The sequence below is a fragment of the Thermobia domestica genome, chromosome 3 (genome assembly GCF_964235325.1).
Source record: "Thermobia domestica chromosome 3, izTheDome1.hap1.1, whole genome shotgun sequence".
Classification (NCBI taxonomy): Eukaryota; Metazoa; Arthropoda; class Insecta; order Zygentoma; family Lepismatidae; genus Thermobia; species Thermobia domestica.
The window spans coordinates 64,013,316-64,032,115 of NC_137456.1; the positions used below are offsets into that span (position 1 = coordinate 64,013,316).

An 18,800-nucleotide genomic window follows, 5' to 3' on the forward strand; every position below is an offset into this window, starting at 1 on the left:
TTGCCAACATAACGTACACGATGCTTGATGTTACCCCCTATTCACATGTTCTGGCTTTGCTTTTTCTTTCATTAGCCTGCCTCAAACAACAGTCGTTTAAATGTCTACCCTTGCATACAATGTAATTACACTTTTACCGTGACTTAATAAACTTGTTTTATACTTAGGTCCGTGCAGTAGGTGGTAGAGGAGAAAATACAGTGAAGCTTCTAAGCTGAGTGCTTGATTATGAGGTTGAAAGTAGCTGCACACAAGCAAGATTGAGGAAATTCATTGCTAATTCCAGGAAAAGTACTGATTTGTATTATTTCAAGGGCCAGGAGACTCCGCAGTAGATATTTGAAGCATTACGCATGCAGAGAACAGCCAATTGTCAAGTCATGTAGGGCATATTTAAGGTTGGGAACACTCACGGGGTTTCAGTAAATTCTGTCAACTCATGCACACGAGACGGGTCGAATCCAGATTTAAGACTCCACTAGAAAATACATTACTATGTCGACTCGTGTCTCGACTCTACGGGTTCTGCCTAGTCTCGAAATTCGAGTCGAGACAAAATATACGAGGTAAAATGTATAATAAAAGAAATATAAAATGTAAGAAATTTGCATTCTGATTAACTTGCAACAAATCTTACAAGTTATGACAAGAAACGAGTGACACTTGGATAACACAACGAATAGTTGAAGAAATATTTTTCTGGCTTTCTAATTGTTTGACTTTGAGATCAACAAATATATTATGCAGGGGTGTAGCCAAGGGAGGGGCCATCGGGGCCAGGCCCCCCAAATGGTTTCCTGCCCCCCCCAATGACCAGCTTTTAAAACATCATAGTAAAATTATCTCGCTTCATTCATTTAAAAGTAACGAAGTTTATTGACAATTAATAATATGGAGAAATATTGTTTTTCCATACCGATCGAAATATAGTATAGTATCTCTTCCTTATACCGATCGAAAAATAGGATACTTTTTTTGTGGCAGCAGATTACACAATTTACTGCGATTTATATTTGACAGTTTGAAGACAAATGTTTTAACAAGGTACTACAAATACAGCCATAAAACAAAGGTACTAAACTAATTTGTAAGTACAGTATATTTTTATATGCTTTAACAAGTGTTTTAAAAGACATGGAGGAAGGAAAATTTGGTGAGAAACAATGCTTTTGTTCAATTTGGATTTCATTCGGTCTCTCTTTTATTTCTCCTCAGTGTAATAAAATAATTGTTGTGTAGTCACGAATAATAAATAAATATTTTTGTCAGGAAACCTTAAAGAAATTAAGTGAAATTTCAAAGAAAATCAATCTTGTGCCGTGAAACGAAGAAGGTTTCAGGTGCATTTTGGACTTTTACTAGGGATTTGAACTGGCGTCCTCTAAGGTGATTGTCCAAAGAATGGAACAGGTGATAATCGGACGGTACAATACCCGGGGAATATAGTGGTTGCAATATTGTTTCCCATCTAAGGCGAAAAACGGTGTCCTGAGTCATCCTAGCCACGTGGGACTTAGCGTTGTCCCGTAAACGGGACCCATTTGCAATTCAGAAGTGATGGCTCCAGAGTTTTGAGTTTTTGTTGAGCACAGCTCAACTGCTGACACTACACAGTTGTATTGATACTCTGACCAGCTGGTAGCGGTTCCCGATGCACGAAGCACCAAACACACAGAAGGACCTTCTTCTGGTACAGTGCTGCTTTCGGCTGTTTTGAAATCGGTTCATGGGATGCTAACCAACGATGACGGCGCCGTAGAGCTTCGTATAGGACACTTTTTATCACATGTTAACGACTCCGAAATCACAGAAATGGCTCCGAAACAGTAAATAAACACAGGCGACTGCCGCGTTGCCTTCTGGCCCGGAGTCAAAATATGTGAGATCCATCGACCCAACTTGTAGTGCTTCCCAAGTTGATGGATGTGCAGCCGAATGGTTTCTCCACACACTGAATTGTAGTCCCAGTTCCTCTTTGTAGATGTGTTTGTCTTCTGGCACGTGGTTTTCGGGTGTTTCGTCATCGTCCTTAAACTTGTTAAACCATCGCTGCAATGTCCGCGTCGTCACGACACCCTCACCAAAGGCCTGGCATATCTTCTGTCCCGCTACAGCGGCGTTTGACCTCCATTTGAACTCGTTCAGCATACGTGCTCTTATGACGCTCTTTGGGACACGCGGAAATACGTAGGAACAAACCATGGTTCGACCAAGAATGCATTAAACTAGTAGAGAAGAGAAAACAGGCAAAATTACGGTGGCTACAAAATCCGAATGAAACAACTACACAAAATTTCGCAGATATCAGAAGGGAAACTTCCAAAACTTTTAGAACAAAGAAACGGGATTTTTTGAAAGCTAAAATTAAGGAACTTGAAGATAATAGTAAAAATAAAAATATTCGGGACATGTATAAGGGGATCAGCGAATATAAGAAAGGCTATCAACCTCGTGCTTATATATTAAAGAAATCTGACGGAACAGTTCTCACTGATACGGATAGCCTCTTAAATAGATGGAAAGATTTCTTTGACGATTTGCTGAACACGCAGCCAAAAACTAATGTGCGTGGAGAAAAGGAGATACACACCGCAGAACCGTATATTCCAGAACCCAATCGAATAGAAGTGGAAGCCGCTATAAAGAAATTAAAGAAACACAAATCTCCGGGTGTAAATGAAATTCCGGCTGAGTTAATTTTAGCTGGAGGCGAAAAATTGTGGAACAAGATACACAAACTCATTCTCCTTATCTGGAACAAGGAAGAATTGCCACAAGAGTGGAAAGAGTAAATCATTGTTCCAATTCACAAGAAAGGCGACAAAACTGACTGTAATAATTATCGAGGCATTTCTCTTCTGTCAACATCCTATAAAATCCTTTCAAATATTCTGTTAGCAAGATTGACCCCATACGCAGATGAAATTATTGGAGATTATCAGTGCGGATTTAGACGAAATCGATCAACTATCGACCAAATATTTACCATTCGCCAAATACTCGAAAAGAAGTGGGAATACAATACCCCGGTACATCAACTATTTATTGATTTTAGAAAGGCTTACGACTCGGTTAGGAGAGAAACATTATACAACGTTCTTACAGAGCTTGGAATACCGAGAAAGCTAATTAGATTAATTAAGATATGTTTAAGTGAATCCCAAAGTAAAGTCCGGGTAGGAAAATTTTTGTCCACGAGCTTCCACGTCGAAAATGGCCTGAAACAAGGAGATGCGTTGTCGCCATTATTATTTAACTTTGTGCTGGAATACGCCATAAGGAAAATCAAAGATAGCAACCAGGGCCTAGAGTTGAACGGCATTCACCAGGTTATGGCATATGCTGATGATGTAAATTTAATAGGGGATGATAGGAGAACAGTAGAAATAAATGCAGAGATCTTATTAAACGGTTGCAGGGACATGGGTTTACAAGTAAATGCAGAGAAAACTAAATACATGGAAGTGCGTCGGGACCGTAATACGGCAAATTGTGGATGCGTTAAAATATTAAATAATACTTTTGATAAAGTGGATACTTTCAAATATTTAGGATCAATATTAACAGACGAAAATCATATTCACGAAGAAATTAAATGTCGACTAAAAGCAGGGAATTCGTGTTACTATTCGGTTCAAAATCTCTTGTCGTCGCGAATTCTGTCGAGGAATTTGAAGCTTAAAATATATAAAACGATAATCATGCCTGTTGTTCTGTATGGTTGTGAAACATGGTCACTTACTCTGAGGGAAGAACATAGACTGAAAGTATTTGAGAACAGGATCCTGAGAAGAATATTCGGACCCAAGAGGAACGAGAATGGGGAATGGCGGAAGCTTCATAACGAGGAACTACATTGTTTATACGGTTTACCCAACATTGTTAGGGTCGTCAAGTCTAGGAGGCTTAGGTGGGCAGGTCATGTAGCTAGAATGAAAGAAAGTAGAAACGCTTTCAAAGTCTTGACTGGTAGACCCATAGGAAAACGACCATTAGGAAGACCTAGGCGCAGATGGGAGGATAATATTAAGATGGATCTCGCAGAGATAGGAATACAAAGTAGAAACTGGATCCAATTAGCTAAGGATAGAAGTCAGTGGAGAGCTTTTGTGAACGCGGCACTGAACCTCCGGGTTCCATAGGCCATAGAGTTAGTTAGTTACTTAGTTAGTGGATGTCCCATGTTCCCTCTGTCTTTACGCAAGTTCATGATGTGTCTGAATTGCCACAACCAGGTAGTATGTTGGATATACCCACACCAACAACTGACGTTCGCCTTATCTCCACTCGCATTCAACTCATGGTGTGAGGTCCAATTGAACACAGACCTCCACGAAAAGCGACAGAACTTTCTTGGTTACCTTTATAGTTATGCACAAAAGTATAGCGTTTGGTTCCGGGCAGTAGTTTTTGATTAAGCATAATAAAAACTACCTTGAATATAATTTATGGATAATAATAATAATAATAATAATAATAATAATAATAATAATAATAATAATAATAATAATAATAATAATAATAATAATAATAATAATAATAATAAGCTAAAATAGTGTTTTTAGTTTTCCAGATGGAAACCAAAATTTTCCTTTCTTTCAGGCCTCAAAAACACTAGCAGCAACACTTTTTTTTTGGCTTTGTACATTGTAGCTGCCCCCCCTCAAAAACGACGGCCCCCCTACACAAAACTGCTGGCTACACCCCTGATATTATGCCTTATGAAAGTTTGATGTTTTGCTGATCATCAAAATGAAGCAAAAACTGAGATAGGAAAATATCATAGGGCACATCACATGGTTGTGGTGATCCTCAGGGCCCTCCTTGAAGGGAGCCCAGGGGTCAACTTCAAAGTTTCAAATGGGAACATGTATTGAATCATACCTCATTCGGTAGTCCTTGAAAAACTAAACAACTTTTGTAGGAAACAATTTTCTATTTGGGCCACTGTTTTCAACATGACCGCAAAAGTGGGTCCCGTATCAGATAAAATGTTCAGTGCTTATAATTCAGAAACGGTCGAGAATAAACAGATCAAAGAAAAACTGAGACAGGGAAATGTCATAGGGCACATCCCATGGTATGGTTGTGGTGACCCCCAGGGTCCTCCTTGAAGGATGCCCAGGGGCCAACTTCAAATTTTCAAATGGGAACATATATTTCAGATTGGTGATTTAAAACTGGATCATCACAGACCAAAGTATATCAGTTGTGGATCATCTAACCCTAGTAGCAAGAAAGCTTTTGGCCAGTTGGCGCGTGCTTGGTTTTTGGCTTTCTACGCTTGCACTCGAAACGCATGCTTTCATACAATTTGCCTTATGTCCCTCGCAGAGCGTCGTAGCATCACTGGCCATTTATTGGCTATTGCCTTGTCTTGACTTGTAAAACGTTTCGTCAAGTTTGAATGGAATATTCAATGCAAGGTTGCCCCTATGTAACTTCGTTACTGGAATCCAGTTTGCGGCATGCTTGCACGTTTTCAAATCAAACTGGATGCAAGCTGGTCGACTTGCAATTCAAGCTTACAGCAAGTGGTTTGCAAGTTGTCTCCTCTACTAGGGAAGCGCCAATTCTGAAAAAAGAAGGAAAAAATGTGAATATATAGGGCCTAAGGGAAGTTGTGAGTCTATCCGATTGTGAAGATGGCACTGATGAACCGAATGTATCGGTACCGAGATTGCAAGTTACCGAATTTGTGCAGAAACTAAGTGAAATGATGGCATCGATTGAACGCCAGTCAGACTGTGAGCAGGCTGTTGTATCTCAGAAAGAAAAAAAAAAAAAAAAGAGAGAGAAAGAAGGAAAGAAAGTAAAAATACTCTCATCAAGTTAATCAAACTAATTTCGTGTGTATAAGTGGCTGTGTGTGTAGTCCTAAAATGTAAGCTGAGTACGCTCACTTACAATTCGTTACAGTACAGTATAGTTATATTACGTTAATAAAATTGTAAAGATTTATTTTAACTACCATATGCTATTAAGTTTCATTACAGAGCGGTGAGATTAATACGTGGGTGTAAACTGTAAGGCATGTCCAAATACTCTCGCGATATACCGGATTTCTAATGTGTGTTTTCTCCTCCCTTCCCCCACGACATCCAGCATTCTTTACTGTATTTTGAGAAACAAAACCATAGATCAGTTAGAGGGAGAGGGAAGAGTTGAGTTAATTTTCAGTTTAACATCCCTTTCAGTCGCGAGGCTATATGAGACGGGACCTACTGATTAACGTAGAATCCGAACCACATGAGCTCCCGTCGAAAATCGAACCCGGGTCTCCCACGTCAAAGGCGAGTATGCTAACCGCTTAGCCATGAAGGAGCTCAGGAAGAAAGAGAAGAATAGAAATAAAAGAACACAACGGAAGTGAACAGGAGTCAGGATGTAATGAAAAAAGAGACATAGGGTTAAGATTTTTGTATATCTCCAAAGTAAGAGGCAATGAATATGCTTCTCTTCCCACCAAAATATCCTAGTTACGCCAATGTGTCTTCCGTATACAAAATGAAATGAAATGAAATTTTTACATTTTACGTCCCACAGTCATGCCGGCTAGGCTAAAAGAGACGACGGTGATAATGAGAAATGAATGAAATGGTGGAATAAAGAAAGTGGAAGGAAACGGGAGAACCAAGAGAAAACCCACGAACGCGGTGGCCACGACAAGGGCCACTTGGCGCGAACTGGGATCGAACCAAGGACCCCATGCACCGAAGGTGAACGCTCTATCACTGCTGCCCCCTGTCTTCCATATGTATGCATTTCTGCCACAAAGATGACCTCTAAAACGTCATTGGAATGACAATAGATTGCTTTATTGAATGTATGTAGAGAAAAAAAATTGAGATGGGAATTTCCTTTCCCTTTGTGAGAAAAGTGATGCAATCACCAGCCTACGTTCAGTGATTTCAGAAATAAGGGGGAAAAATAAAATAAAATGTTCTTTACAATACAGCATTGAATCTCCTTGCGGAAACGTAACGCAACCTTCCGTGACCCTTAGCTCACCTGACATAAACGCTATAAGTGACCTTGCGAATTTGGACTACGCTCCAGTAAAACATTTTCGCCGAATGTTCTTTAGCGAGTGGCCCGTCTGTTGTCTTGTCTTGAAAGACGTTTTCTGGTTGGAACTCAACAGAAGACTAGAAGCGCGCGGTGCAAGGGAAGGAAAGGAGAGCAATACCTTTCGCTTTTATCACCGTTTGTAGTTGGATGTGACCTCTCCTCCTCTACGGCCAGGGGGCGTGGCATTCGGAGAATAGGCCTGGGTTCGACAGGCTGAGAGACCCTTACCTAACATCAACCGGTATTCACTTTCTGCTGAAATCTCTCTGTAGTTGTGTTAGAAAGCTAAGGTAACACTCTTTTAAGCAAGAGGGATTATTACATAGGCCGTAATTTGTAACTTTTGGAAAACCCAAGAACATTGTGCACTAGAACTTATAAGAAATCAGGTGTTACCGGTTAGTTGTGATAAGTGATCATTCTGTGCTATACGCTTAGTTGTTCCGGAAGTAATTAAGTGACTCACTAGGACTAGTTTTTATTTTTACTTTTTTTCAAATTGTTTTGAAATCCACAGCAGAAAATGAGATTGGTAAGTAACAGAAAAATAAATTTATTTTTATTGTAGTATAGAAAGCAATTAATTTTTCCCCCTATTTCTAAAACAGATTTTTGAACATAATTTCAGATAAATTCCTCTGGATTAAGAAATTTTTCTTCGTGTTTTATACTAATGTTTAATCTAGCAGAAACAATACCCAGTAACGCCCGCAGATTTTTTCAAGAGGAGATGGGAGAAAAAACATCTACTTACAAGCAAACTTGCGAATACACACACCTTGATGAATATAATACTCAGTGACGGACTTAGCCCGGAGCCGGGGGCCCTAGTCCCCCAGTTTTTGAGTGACATAAATAATTTAAGCTATTATATATATATTTTTTTTTGAAAGTTTATAGTAAATTCATGATACACCTATTAAATGTAAGTTCTGGCTAGCTTCCCCCAGTTTTTACCTTCTTGATCCGCCCCTGATAATACTTCATGTTAAACAATTATTATTAACGCAGCTTCTGTAGTGGGTAAATAACCAAATCTAATACGTTTTGACATCTATTTCGAAGAACATACATCCGTTTCGAAAATTAAGTGGCGGGACCAATTGCCCGTCTTTCACCCCACTACGGGCACCCATGGTAGTAGCAGAATTTCGTACGCTTAGCGTTAGGGACGTAGTGGCTCAATGGTAGAGCGTTCATTTCTGATGCTAGGAGTTCCTGATTCGATACCAGTGAGTTTATGGCTGACAGCATTATGTCTTGTGTCCGTGGGTATTATCAGGATTCTCCCATTTGCCTCCATACTTTCATTCTATCAGTTATTTCCTAATTATTTACTTTGATGAACCACCCGCCTCCTCTAGTCTAAAAGGTATAATCTTAAACGGAAAATGAAAATGAAATGAAATCTTTCAGTTTAACATTCCACGATTTTGTCCTTTAGGCTAAGGGAAATGATGATTAAAGTTAGTGAATGATGATGGAAGAATTGGTGGAGTGAGAATGTGGGAGGAAACGGGAGTATCCCGCGAAAATAAACTAACTTGGCCGGTGATCGAACCAGGACCCCACACATCAGAGATAGGCGCTCTACCACTGAGCCACCGTGGCCCCTATAACATTAAACAAGACTAGAAGTTAAACTAGAGAAGTTAGAAATGTCATTTCATTTGATTTTTAGTGTGTGTTGTTCCGAACTTGATCTCCCGTGGAATTCCTGTATCTATTGAATAACAGGAGATCGCGTAAGTTAACGTAAACTTTACTGATACAATGATGTTCATTGTAAAAGGATGAGATTTTATAGATCATTCAGAATCACTCATGACCCTTGTATGGCATTTAAAAATATTAAACCCTTCTTGTTGTTAAAATATTCCCACTTTTTAGAAATTGATTTGATTTTATATCCTTTGTCAGCAGTGGAGGCAATATACGACGAGGTCTGCAGTTAAAAGTGTAATCTGCTGAACAGCGATAATTCAAATAAACCACTAAACCAGGGATGCAAATAACCACTCGCCCGGGAAGAGTGGTTCATCGATGCGGGCGAGTATTTAATATCATATCGAAAGTACGTAAATGATTTCTATTGTGGAATGTGAGCTAGTAGCTTTTTTCTTGAGCTAGTAAAATTTTGTTACTTATTTGCATCCCTGCACTAAACTATCCAGAATCGATCACAGGATTTCCTGCACTAAAAGAAACGTGAGACTGCCACTAGAACAACGATGACTGTACTTCTCATTCTCAGAAGTAATAGTATCGTTAGCATGATCATCTGTAAGACGTGACCCGGATAAGATTCCAGATTAGTCACCCAACTGTATTATTCTTGTTACTCATTATTGTTACTTAACAATTACTGTATTAGCAGCGCTTTTGTCGGTGATTCATTGTAATTTTCGGAAAGTCCTTTATACTGACCTCGTAAATTATATATCCTGAGTTTTTTCGCCAAAGCATGCTTCCTGGCTGAGGTTATCCCTTCTTGTTCTTCTTCGTTTTTCTTCCCTCGATATATTTGTTCAAATTTTCACATTTAAAACAGGCCGAAGTTACAGGTCTACATGAGTCTCGAATTAATCATTAAAGTAACTTAACTTACATTGCAGTGTATTTTCTATGCTTGAGGAAGGTTAGGTGGTACACTGGTTTCGAAGAATTATTAATTTGAACGTAGATCATGTCAGTATGTTGTAGACAATGTTGTGGATTTTGCAAGTCATCTTCTCCATTTATTCTCTTAATTCTTCCAGGGGATATGGTGGTTGTATGGAAGAGCTCACAGGGTCCCTGGTTGGATCCCAGACAGGGGCGTACACATGGGGGATCCATCGGGTCCAGACATCCCTAAAACTTTGCAACTCAACGTAGCTATATTTGTACATTTTGTTAATAAAACTATAATTGTTTAACAGAAAAATGATTGTTGTAGCATGAAAATTTGATCTTACATTTCGACTGTACTCTTTCTCTTATAAAAACAATCTAGTTCTATATTTTATCCTTAAAAATATAGTTGGAAATATTTTACAATTACTTATCGTCTTTTCGGGAGCAGAATAATATCCGTACAATAATACATAGACGTAAGGATGCGCAGGAGACGAGTCGAGACAGGATTTTGCAGATAAAATTCGAGTCGAGACACGGCTCTTCCAATAGAAAAAATATACATTTTTCGAGTCGAGACATCACTTTTACAGCACATTTTCGAGACGAGACAGCCAAAAATCTTGTCTCGTGCGCATCTCCAGTAGTGGCTCGTAGTATTAGACCCCAAACCGGAAAGCTTGAACCTCTCCCAACAAAAATTTCGAGGTGCGCACCTAATCCCAGATCAATGAGAGCATATCAGTTTATGGTTAACAACATTGTATCCCTTTGTTCTCTCAATATTCTCCCGTTTCATTTCCCATTAAGCCAATTCTGCCATATTCATTCCGTTTCATTAATCTACACAGCATAAGCGCACAGAACGTTAAAATTTAAATGAAAATGACATAAAGCTTCATATATAGAAAACTTCATACAAAAAAAAAAAAAAAAAAAGTTTCATATATATACCCATACCCATGATCTAGAGGCTAGTTCGTGCCTCTTTGGTGCACGTAGTACTGGGCTTGATTCCCAGTAGAGGAGCATTAAAGTTTGAATGTAATGCTGTGGTTCTAAATCCACCTTGAACTGTAGGTCGTTTTCATTTAGCCTCGGTGCTAAAAACCGACGCTAACTTAGAACAGCTGTTCATATTAGATTCTTTATGCAATATGTCGCATATCTTCTTTGTGGGTGTAAGGAAAATCGTCGCTGCACAGAGTTGAAATTCATTAAATATATGATGGCAAATTTATCCTTCCCAAACTTTAAAAAAAAAAAAAAAAAAAAAAAAAAAATCCATGACAAGATTATTTAAAAAAAAAAATAGGTAATCGACTTGAGTTGACTTTGAGTTTAACTTCCCTTTCGGCAGCAAGGCTATATGAGACGGGACATACTGATTAAATTTGGAAGCCGAACCACGGGAATCGATCTCGCGTCTCTCATGCCAAAGGCGCGTACGCTAATCACTTAGCCACGAAGGAGTTCTAAATAGATAGTTGAATTTAGTGAAACATATCGTGTTTCTCCGAGGCAGGCGTGCGACCAGAATTTTTTGTTGAGGGGGTTCAACCTTTGCTTGAGATTCAATACTACAAGCCACTACGTCTATGTAGTATTGAATGGGTATTATTCCGTACCCGAAAAGACGATAAGTAATTGTAAAATACTTCCACCTATATTTTTAGAAAAAGGTGATAAAAGTAGATATTTTTAGAAGAGAAACAACAGACTGTAGATTGTGTAAGATTAAATTTTCATGCTACATCAATTATTTACCTGTGAAACAAGTATAGTTTCATTGAGAAATTTCTACAAATGTACGTTGAGTTACGAACTCTTTTCTTTTTTTTTTTTTTAAGTGGGGATCCGGACCCCCGTGGGTGTGCCCATGCTCTGAGGTTTCACTATTATTCCAATTGCTTTCGATTGAAATCTATCAAGTGTGAGGAGTGACATTTTCCCATTCCCTGATATATGTATATATTTTTTTAAAAAATGTTTTCCAAGTATATATATATGTATTTTTCAATTTTTTCTATTTTATGAAACAGAGATTTTCGTGAAATTGACGTGCCACCTACAGGATAGGCGAAAAGTCTTTTTACATAGAAAAGTATTAAGAATCACAGTCCCTCATAATGTCTATCACATATACTTTTTTTTTTTTTTTTTTTTTGACGTTGTGACGTTCGTGAACCCACACACAAGCCACCAAACACTCCTCAACACCCTGAAACCACTTATATCCGCCATTGCGTTACTCTTCTCACATGCCTTCCCTCAGTACCTCTGTCAACGGAGCGTTATCTTAACTGAAACAAGACAATAACAAAATAGTAATATTAATAACAAGAATAGTAGTTATTAATAATAATAAATTAATAAACATTAAAGTAAACATGAAGAAATAATAATAATAATAATAATATAATTTTCAATATAAACACTTTGTATGCTATCTTTCTGGAGTCCTACGTATACTCCTCTGAAATTTCATTGCGTTGAAAAAAAAATTGTCGCATTAAGGATTTGCCCTTTACTTTAATATTTTATTTCACAATTCATGCTACTAAGTTCACAGTGATTAATTGAAGATTCAAACGGAACACCCTGTATAATTTTCAGTAGTACTATTCATTGAAAAAAGAGTTTAACTAGCTTTCACAGGTAGTAATAATAGACTTATTACAGAGGCCTCAAGCACATTCCTGAATAATAATGGTATATATATATATATATATATATATATATATATATATATATATATATATATATATATATATATATATATATATATATATATATACCAAAAGTGGGCGGCATAGTAGCTCAGTGGTAGAGCGTTTATTCTTGGTGCGATGGATCCCTGGTTCGATGCTAGGCCATATGAACTTCTGGTGGGTTTTCCCGATGTTCTCCCATTCCCTCCTACAATCTCATCCGCCGATTCTTTCAAAATCATTCACTTTCATCAGCTTTCCCTTTTCCTCTAGTCTAAAGAGCACAATAATGGGATGTCAAATATTTCATTTTCTTCATAGCTCTAAAGACAATATCTTCAGATAACCCGGAGACTTACAAGGCTTTACTTTTTTTCTTAATGCAATGTCATTTCTTTCCTTTTAACCATCCCATGAACAGAGTTAGCTAAATGAAGGTAAGGAGGCAGAAATTAAAGAAAAAATCTGTTATGTCTGTGATGTTCTAAGTTTCTGGGACATTCTCAATATCTGGGTGTTCTTTGAGTTATAACCCATTTATTTCACACACATAGAGAAACCAGAAGACTAGGCGCATGATTGCAAATTCCTTTCCTTGATTACATGGATAAAGTTTAGTTCGAATCTAAGAAAGCCTAGTCTCCACACCAATTCTATATGTACTGTACTTCTGTACTTTTCATATTACCCTTATGTAAAAGGAGCCGTAGCACACCCACTAAAAATGCTCAGTTACATTTAAACTCCATTGGTTCCAATATATATGTATAAAAATGCATATTTTATTAGTACTGATTACTTACTTCTGTATTATGAGGAATGTGCTAGCACGAAGTGGAAGTAAAAAACAGATCGAGGGGCGAAAAAGGTTACGTTACGGGGATAATATTACAACAAAATTAATACACGAAGACGGAGATGTTTGCTGAGAACCATGGAGCTTGGAAAATTCTGTTCAAATATGGCAGATAACAACCGGTATTGAGCTTACAATGCCGATATGGTTATCTCAGTTTTGTTAAATTTTGGATATTGCAAAAATATCAAAATATGTAGTAAAGTAAAGTATACAGTTTTATAATTTATATTTAGCATTGCTCTAGAATTAGCATAGTTGGGATAATAAAATTAGTGCTGTTGCTGATAACAGTGTATAGTACTCCAAGACAGTGTAGATAATATTTTTGTCTATCTCCCTCAGATCCATCTCTTTTTCTTGTTCTTGATCTATCATAAAGATACTGAGAAAGTGTAAAAATATCTGAATCTTGATGTTGTACTTCCAATTTTAATTCTTCATTTGATTTCTATTTTTTTTTTTTTAAAAAAAAAAGGGAAAAAAAGGAAAAATTAAAATGAACCAAAATTATCAAGTTTAACGCCCCTCAATTATGCCTTTTAGGCTAAGGGATACAGATGATTAAAACAAACGAATGTTGATAGAAGAATTTATGAAATGAACATGTGGGAGGAAACGTGAGTTCCCGAGAAAACCCACGGACACGATGTTGTCCACCACAAACTTACTTGGTCGGGGATCGAACCAGGATCCCCACACATCAGAGGTACCACTGAGCCACCGTGCCCCCCCCCCTCTAAGAAAAAGAACAGCATACATCGTAGTCAATCGATCCGATTTTGATCAAACATGATTTGGAGATAGACTTTAATTTCTTTAGTAGGCTAGAGGCAGGTGAAATATTTTTCTGAATCTCGAGCTATCGACTATCGAAGTTTGAGTTTCCACTTACAAGGAAGGTTCATAAACCGTGAGAGTTGGATTTTGATGTAAATTAGTGACAAGATTCAGTTCGAGTCGCTAAGCAACGTAGTAATAGTCACTCGATGCCCAAATGCTTCGTTGAGCTGCTATACCGACACCATCTTGAAATCCGGTAGGCAAAGTTCACGAATACCCTTTTGGCACAAAAATGAAAAAGCTTTTGGAAGATCTGACTTCACCAATGAAAAACCAGGATAGGGCATCTATATATGAAGGTACTTCCAGTGTATGATCGCCATCTTGAAAGGCGCCATATTGAATTGTGGTCAAATATGATAAATGGCAAGAAGACCATGTTGTGTATCAAATAACACTGGAATTTACTCCTAAAACCATTCTCATGACCAAAGTTTACATATCTGTTTTCACTTCAGAGTTAAGAGCTCTCTCATCCACAGGAACATACAAAAACTGTGCGAGTTAGATTTGTGTTACGCAGTAGTAGTCACTTGCTATGGAGACTAGGTTGCGAACAGAAAATGGTATCTGTGGTCATGAAGATTGTGACGAAAGTGCATTTGTTAAGTGTTTGTACTCCTCCACGATCCTGTAAGCTAATCACTTCGTTATGGATCTCCATCATCACAACTGAAGAGCAAAAGGTTAGTACCTAGGTAGGTCAATATTTGCTTATGTGTACCAGTTTATATTATTTTTCAAATATATATCCGAACAATCCCTTAAATATTCTCTTCTCGTCAGTACTATTAAGCGTGTGTTTCATCGTCTACCAGTCTATTCCATTGCGTTTCAAAATAGGTAGAATTTGTTGCAGTGCTGCTATTCCATTTTTCATTACAGGCATTTCAATTTTAATAAACGATTTCTCTCACTAGGCTCAAGGCCTGATTGGTATAGTGGCTATTGTACATCAAGTGACTACTACTGCATTGGTTAAAAATCTGCAACTCCTCACACGACCGCATTTCATAACACAAATCTAATGCGCACAGTTTTTATATGTTCTTGTGGGCGAGACAGCTCTTAACTCTGAAGTGAAAACAGACATATAAGCTTAGGTTACGGAAATGGTTTCAGGAGTAAATCCCAGTACTATTTGACACCCTACATGATGCACTTGTCATTTATCATATTTGATTTTGATTCAATATGGCGCCTTTCAAAATAGCGGTCATACACTGGAAGTACCTTTATATATAGGTGCCCTATCCTGGTTTACATTGGTGAAGTCAGATCTACCAAAAGCTTTTTCATTTTTGTGCCAAAAGGGTATTCTTGAACTTTGCCTACCGGATTTCAAGATGTCTGTGTGGCAGCTCAACGAATCATTTCGGCATCGAGTGACTATTACTACGTTGCTTAGCAACTCGAACTGAATCTTGTCACTAATTTCATCAAAATCCAACTCTCAGGTTTATGGACCTTCCTCGTTAGTCAAAGAGATTACATATGGAAATATTAGGTATAGGCTAGTCCTTAAGCCAATATATATAACTTGCACAAGAATCTGGTTTCCTTTTCACATTTCAGTGCACTGAGTTGTTCCAGGCACGTAGCCAGGATTTCGTAATAGCGGGGGTCCGAGACATTAAATACTGTGGTTATCACACCAGAGTTCGATTTTTCTAAACTATTTAACTGGTAACATATATTGGTTCGTTTAGTCAGGATTTCGTGATGGGGGGGGGGGAGTTTGATATGAAATATTGTTGTTATCACACCAGGGGCTTGATCAATTTAAACTATTTTACTAGTAACATATATTGGTATGTTAAGACTTTAAAATTAGGACATGTTAGCAAGGGCGCCGATTCTCTGTAAATTTGGGGGGGGGTCCATTCAGATGCAGAAGGCATATATGAGGATTTTAAGACAAATTGCATTCAAATTATGCCAATATATTGTATATTCATAAATATAACAAAAGGGCCCACATGACCTTTGGGGGGCCGGGCTCCCTCGGCCTCCCAGGATCGGCGCCCATGCATGTTAGTAAGTATTTTAGTAACAAACTATGAAGAAATCTCGAATAAAAGAATATTTAAAAAATATTTTTAAAAATTTTACAATATCTACGTTCCTTCTTCTGTTCATCCAAATGTAACAATTTTCCTTTTATTATGACCTCAACTATTAAAAAAAAAAAGTACTATCCAATAATGTCTTGTAAAATATTTATAATATCTGTGTTCCTTTCTCTGTTAAATCAAATGTTAACAGGACTTGCTTTCCACATAACTTTTTTGTTTTATTTTTCCGTCAACTACTGTCTGTTCCAAATGACAAGTTAAAGGAGCAGTAGAAAATTGTTTTCGAAATAACATGTTTGATACTACAGGGAAGCGATGATAAAAAATTATTTTTATTTTTAGCTTTATTTTTATCTTTATATTTTATCTTTATTTTTAATGCTGATTCTTCCTATTTCTTGTTTCTTTTTGTTTCATCCCTCCTTATTTTTTTTATTTCTGGTCCCGAAGGGGGGGGGGTCCAGACCCTCCGGACCCACCCCTTGGCTACGTGCCTGGTTGTTCTGAACCTAAAAATCGTTACTCATTATTTATACTAGAACTTTTGAGAAGTTCAGTAAGCCACCTCTCCCCGAGGAAAAATTAAATCGTTCTGTTTTAATCATTTTATTGGTAGGACTATGGTAGGGTGTTCAATGTTCACCTTTTGGTGATAATGGTCTCTTGTTCCACCTCAGGCCTTTTTAGTTTGTGGTAGGGAACAACAGTAGTTTGTAATTTCTCTGGGGTTTCTCCGTTTCCTTTCCCTTTGTCCAGTTCATTTTTGTTTTTCTGTGATCATTTAATTGCATTTATTCCCAGTTTCCTTCATTTAAAATAGACGGCTCTTGAGGAAAGTGACGTTGACAAAAATTAAACTTGTTTCGTTTCAAACTAAGGAAAGAAACTTATTAATGTATTAATTCTTGAATACAATAATTATAACGTTAACTTTCTTTCTTTAGTTTGCAACACCACCTACTTGATCCTCTACAGAGCGAGTAAGTTCAGCGAGCGGTGGTTTGAAGCGATAAAAGTTTTTTTTCAACATGTCTTCCCTCAAGAACCGTCTCTGTCCACTTCACAGGACAAAATTATGTTACTAAATATATTTTTATTTACTTTTATTTTCTTCGTTTTCAACCCAATGTATAATATGAAACTTGAACAAGTAAAAATTGAGTGAAAAATATACGTTTTGGTTATTTTTTAGAAGTTCATTTGAAACATCCGTAACGTACATACTTGGCAATTAGCCTATAGCAAAGTTGTACTACGTATAAAATCGATCTTGAATAGCTAATTTCACCTTATTGTAAACATGTAATTTTTGTGTTCTCTTTAATCACTAGGCATATAAGCTAATTTATAGCTAATCCTAATAGACAGAACGTGTAAAAATTATTGTAATACAAAATATAGTAGCCATATTGTTTTACCACGGAGCAATGACACGCTTTTAATGAATCTATGCCTTTATCGCAGTCATTATTAATCTTGTTTCAAACTAATTTATGAGTTATCAGTTTCTGCCATCTCGGAAACGAGAATGATATTTTTGCATTCGGGACAAGGATGACGAAATCTCCACATTACATATTAAGCCCAGTAGGCCCATAAGCTGAACACCTATACTTTTATCATTTAGGCGTGACATCATAGTGCAATTACACGGACATAGTTGAAATTAATACACCATTGGACGCATGATTAGAAACTAGCATTTATTTTATTTATCTGATTGTTAGAAATCATTGTTTTACACGTAAACCAGACGTTCACCTGTCAAAGTCGAGGCCAAATAGGAAAACAGGTATACAGTATAGAGAGATAGATATGTTTTTTTCCCTTACCGAAAGGAATTGTACCGAACTTTCCTAAAAACAATATTATCTTTTGTATGAAAGTTATACACGTTGGAATGTGTTTAATTTACTGAACAAACGGATTAATTAAAGACTCATGTAAAGGCGGCTACTGATCAAAAGGTTGCGAATTCTTTCTATTGTTCAATGAACATAACCAGAGGCTAAGACTCTGTATAGAACGTAAATTTTACCTGTTCGGTTATAACGAACACACTGGCTCAAAGTGTATATACTACCAGTGATATTTGCTGTTGGTTTTTGCTCTTGGGCTGTTCATCAGATTAGGTCGTGAATCTAATTTGAAAATATCTCCAATCTTTATATAACCATCTGCCTTAAGCTGTATACTTGTGAATTGTATAAACACTAGATCATCATTGTAAATCAAAACGTGGTACTGAGTTTCGTTAAGGTGTACGTACCGTAGATCAAAGAAAGATTTTATAATTCAAGAAATATATGTCATACAATACATTTTTTTTTAAATGTTATTCATAAGCCTCTGGTAAACTATGTTTCCTTATTGACAAAACCGTAGTGGTCACAACTAAAAAAGGCTTCGTTTCAGGAAAATTTAAAGTTTATCTTCGTGACAGCTGAGTTCAAAAATGAAATGAAATCTTTAGTTTTACGTCCCACAGTTATGCCATGTAGGCTAAAGGAGGCGATGGTGCTGAGATGAAATGAAATGATAGAATGAAGAAGGTGGGAGGAAACGGAATTACCCCGAGAAAACCCACACACACGATGTTTGTCCACCACAAAGCCTATTTGGCGCAAC

At 37.3% G+C, this 18,800-nt stretch overlaps 1 protein-coding gene across 1 annotated transcript in view; it reads left to right on the top strand.

Annotated features, from left to right (window-relative positions):
* Nucleotides 1-7,265: 7,265 nt before the first annotated feature.
* Nucleotides 7,266-18,800, top strand: part of LOC145681443 (uncharacterized) — a 245,612-nt gene continuing 234,077 nt past the window's right edge. Inside the window, exon 1 of the mRNA XM_081753088.1 lies at nucleotides 7,266-7,603. Coding sequence (XP_081609214.1) covers nucleotides 7,595-7,603 — 9 coding nt within the window. The 5' untranslated portion in view covers nucleotides 7,266-7,594. The remainder of the gene's footprint in view (nucleotides 7,604-18,800) is intronic.